Source organism: Bombina bombina, chromosome 1 (genome assembly GCF_027579735.1).
Source record: "Bombina bombina isolate aBomBom1 chromosome 1, aBomBom1.pri, whole genome shotgun sequence".
In the NCBI taxonomy this organism is placed as follows: Eukaryota; Metazoa; Chordata; class Amphibia; order Anura; family Bombinatoridae; genus Bombina; species Bombina bombina.
Window position 1 is genome coordinate 593,715,992 of NC_069499.1, and position 7,827 is coordinate 593,723,818.

The 7,827-nt window shown below is 39.3% G+C and overlaps 1 protein-coding gene across 1 annotated transcript; it reads left to right on the plus strand.

Moving 5' to 3' along the window:
• Positions 1 to 3,397: 3,397 nt before the first annotated feature.
• Positions 3,398 to 6,287, plus strand: LOC128645696 (ZZ-type zinc finger-containing protein 3-like). The gene is given in 3 exon segments (XM_053698890.1): positions 3,398 to 4,006; positions 4,009 to 6,001; positions 6,003 to 6,287. Coding segments are annotated over 3 exon segments (2,622 nt in total). The 5' UTR covers positions 3,398 to 3,552; the 3' UTR covers positions 6,178 to 6,287.
• Positions 6,288 to 7,827: the final 1,540 nt, after the last annotated feature.

Genomic DNA, 7,827 nt, shown 5'->3' on the forward strand with positions numbered 1-7,827 from the left:
CTTTACTCACCTTTATATTGAAAAGTGGGCTATTGTGTTGAATATAACCTCTGACAATTAAAGTGAGATCTATAATTGATATTTAGTTACGTTTAGTGATGGCAAACCATGACTGCTGGGCATCACAAGGAGGTGGGTGTGTAAAAAAAAAAGAGGATACAGGGGGACCCAATCCGTAAAAAATAACTTTTATTAGTGAGTCAGCGTAAAAACAAAAATGAGCTTGCAGCTCACAATGTCAAGTGGTAGTTTTCAGTAGAGACAAGAAAGTGCAGACATGTTTCGTGTGGGAGCCCCACACAATACATGTCTGCACTTTCTTGTTATCGATCGCTATCGATCTTGATTTAACGATCTTTGGGCTAATATAAATAGGAACCCAGAGTCGACAACCTATTTGCAGAGTTAGAATTTAGAAGTGGGCTTTTCGATCATACATCCACCTAATGACAGGTTAAATTCCGCTTGACAGAAAGTAAATAGAATCGTCCAATAGAAAGAATCCATTATACGTCATTTGACAGGTGTACGCCCTCTCATGATGTTCATTATGACGGTTCCATCAGGGATTACAGGAAACATGATCCTATTGGTGAATGCATTACAATGACATGCCTGTTAACCAATCCTTAGGCATGTTATAATCCAATCACATTGCAATATCGGCGGCCCGCACCCCCTCTGAGGAAGCGTTTTTTGTGAAACGCGCGTCAGGGGTCCTCTTGGAGAAGCTTTGTCTCTCCTTTGTTTTAATTTACTAAAATTATATTGTTAAAACCATATTTTTTATAAACTCTTCTTAGATATCAGTCAGCAGTATAATTAATAATGATAAATTTAATTATAGCCCTCAGATTGTAAGGGCTTTATTTATAATCTTTTTTGTTACTGCTGACTACCACTAAGAATATTTTCAGACTGAGTTTCAGGAATTATATGGGAATTTGACCTATCAACACATTTTAGTGTTTTTAACATTAGCTTAAGCTATTGTATGTGTGCAGTTTCTTTTCTTTTTTTATGTTTTTTTCAATAAAGGTTTAAGTGTGAATGAATGATATTTTCAATTTCAATAATTAACTATGATCTTTAGGGCAGAGTTATAAATAGATACACCGATAAGAGCTTATTATTAACAATTGTATAACCTATTACAATTACTGTGTTAGTTGTGTTCTGTTCTCTGCTCTGCTCTTTATCTGTGGCAGGTGACCTATCCTAATATATTAAGATTTGTCTTATTTGTAATAATATATTGGTCACCTGGTAATCAATACTCTAGCCCTTCCCCCACCCTTTACCATAATCTTTCATTCAAGTTCGTAAGCCGGTTACTCGTCGCATCTATCATAAGGTGTGGAGGACCTACTTATTCTGGTGTGAGGTCAGGGTTTCCAGGATTCTTTCCTTTCTCCAGGATGGGCTGGAGAAGGGCCTTTCTGCTAGTTCCCTCATGGGACAGATTTTGGCCCTATCTGTTTTACTGCAGAAGATGCTCGCTGAGCTTCAGTCTTTTGTTCAGGCTCTATGGATCAGATTTGTAGGGCGAATACCTGGTCCTCCTTACATACCTTTTCTAAATTTTACAAGTTTGAAATTTTTGCTTTGGCTAAAGCAGCTTTTGGGAGAAAGGTTTTGCAGGCTGTGGTGCGTCTCCTTTTTTGCCCTCCCGTTCATTCAGTGTCCTCTGGAGCTTGGGTATATGTTTCCCACAAGTAAGGAATGAAGCCGTGGACTCTCCTCATATTAAGAAGGAAAACTTAAATTATGCTTACCAGATCATTTCCTTTCCTTCTGTATGAGGAGAGTCCACGACCCCCACCTGTATTCTCCGATGGGCGGACCTAAATTTTGTTTTTTCTGGCATCATTTATACCCTGAATTTTGCTCCTACTGTTCCTTGTTCCCTTGGCAGAATGACTGGGATATGAGGGAAGTGGGGAAGGTATTTAAGCCTTTGGCTGGGGTGTGTTTGCCTCCTCCTGGTGGCCAGGTTCTGTATTTCCCACAAGTAAGGAATGAAGCCGTGGACTCTCCTCATACAGAAGGAAAGGAGATTATCTGGTAAGCATAATTTAAAATCTTTTTGAGTGATTACCTCTAGGAATTGGCATAAGTGTTACTGTCCAATAAAGCTGTTGGAGCATATCATTTAGCGTACAGTACTTACCTTCAAATTTCTGTCACAAATAGGCTCCCCAACTTTACCTCTGGTCGCTACTCGCCAGCGCCATCCTCTCTATTCTTCTTTCCAGCACTTCTGCAGTGCTCCTATAGAAATACCCTTTATTATCCTTTACATTTCATATGCAGCACAGCGTGCTGGGTACTGTACCTAAATAATCCCTCCCAACACAAGTTATTATTATCAGTTATTTGTAGAGCGTCAACAGATTCTGCAGCGCTAAGTTAGTTATTCACAATTGATTGGTTAATTTTTAAAGGATTTGAAACACAAAGTGTTCTTCTGTGATTCAGACAGAGAATACCATTTTAAAAAAAAGTTTCCAATTTACTTCTAATTTCAAATTTGCTTTGTTCCCATTGTAATTATGTGTTGAAGGTAGGCATCTGGAGCACTACATGGCTGGCAATAGTGCTGCTATCTAGTGCTCTTGAAAATGGATAACAATCTTGCAAAACTGCTGTCATATAGTGCTCCAGAAATGGGCCGGCTCCTAAGCTTATGCCCCTGCTTTTCAACAAAAGATATCAAGAGAACGAAGAAAAAATAAACATAAATTAGAAAGTTGTTTAAAATCACATGCTGTATCTGAATCATGAAAGACAATTTTTTTTTCATATCCGTTTAAGTCTGCTTCTGATTGGTGAATCACATAGGACGCACTTTTCAGCACTGCTGCTTTAATGTCAGGGCTGCCAGTGACGATAGGAGACATGGGTGGCCCCAGGAGAAAAGTGCTGGGAATGGGTAAACCTGGACATTTGCATGTTTGGTCCCATGTAAGCTGTAAAACTAGGTTTGAAACCTGGACTGTCCGGGTCACTCCCAGACAGGTGGCAAACATATCTTCTGGTCGAATTGCAATCTTAAATTTTGGACACTAAATTCAAAGAGATTACTGTGCTCGAATAAAATCGCTAAATAATGTGCCACTTGTAATCTGGCCCATTCTGTTTAATGTCCTATTTACATGTGAATTGATCACGCACAAAAACTTGTCAAAAGCCAAGATGTACCCCTTCAAACATGGCCATTATAGTCAAAAAATAGAGCATGTCATTTACACCTTGGCTATCCAGAGTGCTGAACTAAAAATGGTACGGCTCCTAAGCTTTCATTCCTGCTTTTTAAATAATAACGATACAAAGAGAACAAAGGAAAATTGATAATAGGAGTAGATTAGAAAGTTGTTTAAAATCGCATGCTCTGAGTCCTGACTCCCACTGGAGGAGGGGAGGAAACAACGCGGGGATTTACGGCCCGGGCGATGAGCCACGAGAGCGGAGAGGATCTGGCGGAGATCGGGTTACTGAGAGGTGTCCCAATGAGTGGATCATGTGGATCACACATTTGGGGTGATCCATAGTATGGCTGCTTTGCAATCGACTCGTGTCACAAGATCTACAGTAGGATTAAATGGCTTGGATGAAACCTTTTGTGGGCGAACTTTAACAAATCGTAGCATTGCTCATCCAGAAGAGGTTTTTCCTCAGTCACTACTGAGATCAAGGTCGCCAAAGAAAAGACCAGAACCAATACAAATTCAAAAGGGGAACATTTCAAAGAACAGTGAGTTAAAGCAAACAGGACAACGTGAATCGTGGGTAAGCCCAAGAAAAAGAGGGCTGTCTTTTTCAGAAAAGGACAGTTCTGAGAAAGACAGTGAAGAAAACAGTGAGATAAGTTTGACTGAACAATTGTCACCTGTTCTAAAGAAAATCAAATTATTGCAGTCACAGGATTCAGTTGGTTTAAATGAAGAAATACCAAGTCAATTTCCCAAGGATTCAACGGAAAGCAGAAACTCTGGTTCCGACAATGAAACAAAAGGGAAGTCAAAAAAGAAACTGAGCCAGAGGAACTTTCCAATTCAGTAACGGAAGACATTTTTAACCATCAAACAGTTAATGGTGTTGATGGGAAAGACACTGCTGCTTTAACGTGCAATGACTGCCCTTCTGATGGGAGCATAAAACAGAACAATAATATTGTGTTGGATCCATCAAAGGAGCTAACAGACTCTGAAAATGGGAGTTCATTAGACCCTTGTTCAGTGGTAACCAACAACAAAAAAGACACATTTTCAGACCACAATGTGCCTTGCACAAACTCAGAGGAGCAGGGAGAATCACAGGACCATAAACTAATAAATAATTGCCTGCCTAGTGAACTTGTTAATCAGGCCAGCGAACTAGTAACAGGCTCTTGTATAGACACACTATCAACTGTAAGGGATTCCGAAGAGGAAGTTGATGTTGTAGGAGAGAGTGCCTCAAAGGAGCATATTGTTGAGAATTCAGACAGCTTACTTAGAAGTGATCATGAAGATTCAACAACAGGGGAGCCTGAATCGGGGCAATCCCTTAATGAACTTGACAGTGTTTGCTCTGAAGTGGCGTGCTTTTCAGACACGCAAGAACATCGGTATACTTTAAGGACATCTCCAAGAAGGCCAGGGTCTTGCAAAGATAGCCCATGCAAAAGTGAATCTTTAGTTGTGGGACAGGAACACGTGGAAGAGAATATTTCCAATCAAAATAGTGAAACAAATGTTAATGGCTGTTTGGAACTTGATGAGGTGGTTAAAGATGACAAAAAGCTGGTCTGTAAATCTGAAAAATGCTCCATAGATGAACAAACCAGGCCATCCTCAGACATAGCCACAGTTACTGAGTACATGCCAGCTGTCAAGGAAGGTGGCAGTGTGCAGGTTGTAGAGGAGGAGGAAGATCCTGATGTCTACTACTTTGAATCTGATCATGTGGCACTGAAACACAGCAAAGATTATCAGAGACTATTACAGACGATCTCTGTTCTCGAGGCTCAGCGCTCTCAAGCTGTTCAAGATTTGGAAAGTTTAGGCAGACGACAGAGAGAAGCGTTGGTTGATCCCATTGGATTTGTGGAAAAGCTTCAGAAGAAGATGGATATTGGGATACCTCACCCACAGAGGATTGTTCAGGTGCCAGACATTACATGGGATCAGTACACTACCAGTCTTGGAAATTTTGAAAGAGAATTGAGAAACCGAAAGCGAAATTCTCGGAGAGTAAGATTGATCTTTGATAAAGCAGGGTTAACTGCGAGCCCCCAAAAGTCTGTGGAAAATATGAAGGATGGTGAATCGGCTTCATATTCTGTTCTACCCCAAAGTGATGGTCAAGAAGGATCTACAAGTAGTCATTCACAGATAAAAGGTAGACTGTGCGCCGAGACCAAGACTGGAACTTTTAATCTGCTTTGGACCGTGGAGGAACAGAAAAAACTGGAGATGCTACTTTTGAAGTTTCCCCCAGAAGAGGTTGAGTCCCGTAGATGGCAAAAGATAGCTGATGAGCTAGGAAACAGAACAGCAAAGCAGGTGGCTAGTCGTGTTCAGAAGTACTTTATAAAGCTCACAAAAGCTGGTATTCCTGTGCCAGGAAGAACACCAAATTTATACATGTATTCTAAAAAGTCTTCAGGCAAACGACACCATATACTCAACAAGCATCTCTTCCGACCATCTACCTTCATGACATCCCACAAACCACCTGTCTTCATGGATGAGGATGACGACCGCTCCAGTTTTACTAGCAGGGATCTTGATGCAGCTGGTGATGACGAAATATCGGATGAAGAAACTATTCCCCTTGCTTGCCATGACCTAGCAGAGTATAAAGAACTGCTTGAATTGAAGAAGTTAAAGAAACAGAAGCTTCTGGAAATGAAAGCAGAAAGTGGCTTTGTACAACATATAGGTTTCAAATGTGACAACTGTGAAACAGAGCCCATTCAGGGCATTCAGTGGCACTGTCAAGATTGTCCCCAGCGGATGTCTGGATTTCTGTGACTCTTGCTCAGATTGTTTATATGAAACAGAAACACACAAAGAGAATCACCATTTGGAGCCCATTTATAGAGCAGAGACATTCCTAGACAGAGACTACTGCATGCCCCACAGCACCAGTTACAATTACCTTGATCCAAACTATTTCCCAGCAAACAGATGACGTGACTGGGCAAACAAAATGTGCTTGGTATTTTCTCCAGAAACAAAGGGTGGCAGAGTTGTCAATATCAGTTTTCAATGTGGGATAATACTCAACGTCCCTTGAAATATTGCTCACAAAGCATGATACCTTCATCATCTGCAACACTGCACAGCAGCCTGACATTCCAAATGTACAGGAAGAGGACTTTGCTGGAAATGGTCCTTTCACCGTATTAAGTTATTTCAGATGGTCAGTGTCAAGAATGATCATAACGAAATCATAGAGCATGAATACACTGTTCCAAAGGCTTCTGGAAAAATTGGTTTATAATGTGAACTATTTATATTAAAACCAGTTTACTAGCTTGCAGTTTGGTTGTGAAATATTTTTTTTGCACAGAAAACTGACATTTTGAGAAGGTTTTAACCAGTCAGTGTTTGCTTAAAGGAAATAGTCTCTCAACAACAAAAATGACCCTTACTATGGACCATTGCAGGTCTCTGCTTCAGTATGAGCTGCTTTTAATCACATTTGACTAAAACTATTTATGTACAATGAAGCACTACAGTGGAGGTTCTGCTGCTTCTGTAGCCCGCTCATGGTGTGTGAATGTCAAAATAGTCACTCAGATCTATTTTTTAAATGTAATGTTCCAATGATCATGTGACGTGTACAAAAATTGTTGGAAAACAAGTGCCAGTTGAAGTTACTGTGTAAAGTCTAACACTCAATCTTCCTTTATAAATCCTTTCTAATATACAATACACAGCCTTCTGCCTCTCTCCGTTTGGGGTTTCTCACAGCAACTCATCAAAGAAAACTGCTAATATAAAAGCGTATATGTAAGGTTAATTCCATATTTTGTAGTCTGGACAAAATCCATGAAAGATTGTATTTTTATTAATATTTAAGATGGTTACATAGAATCTAAGTGGGTGAGCTAAGTGGTTCATCTGCTTTCTTTTATACTGCTGGATTTTTGTTCTGCATAATTTTACTTTTTTCACAGTCACAATTTACAGTACATTGTTGTTCCTAACCTCTGCATAAAAAAAAAACTTTAAACATCCCCTTTGTACGTTATTTTCCCCATGTATGTGTATACAGTATGTTAATACGTTGTCAGGAGAACGGTGAGAAATAAAACTGTTTGGGTACCATTCGTTTAAACATCAAAACTCTATAGCCCTTTTGGTGTTAATGTAAAGCTTTGATTAGTAGTGGGTACGGATTTAAAGCATTTCACCAAGGTTTGAGACATTTGTTTTCGAAATCCATTCTGGTTATCACCTGTTACCCAATAAATAAGCATTCATAACAAAAAAAATCAAAAAAAAATCGCATGCTCTATCCAAATCATAAAATTAAAAAAATGGGTTTAGTATCCATTTAACTGAGGTAAGGAATGATTGCTGTCTGATGTATGTAACCTTTGTTTTTGAAAGAGGAGAGAAAATATTTAGATGCTTTGTTGCTGACACTTATTATTTTAAGGTTATTCAGATAGAAAATTATAGCATTCATTCTGTTCATTTTATTCATAAAAGTTTGTAGGGATGAAATCACATTTTGTACAGAATGGTGGTCTGGTAATTATCATCTGCCTGAAACATTTTGGATTCTTAAAATAGCCTAAAAATAGATAAATTGAGAGATAAAGTAAAGGGA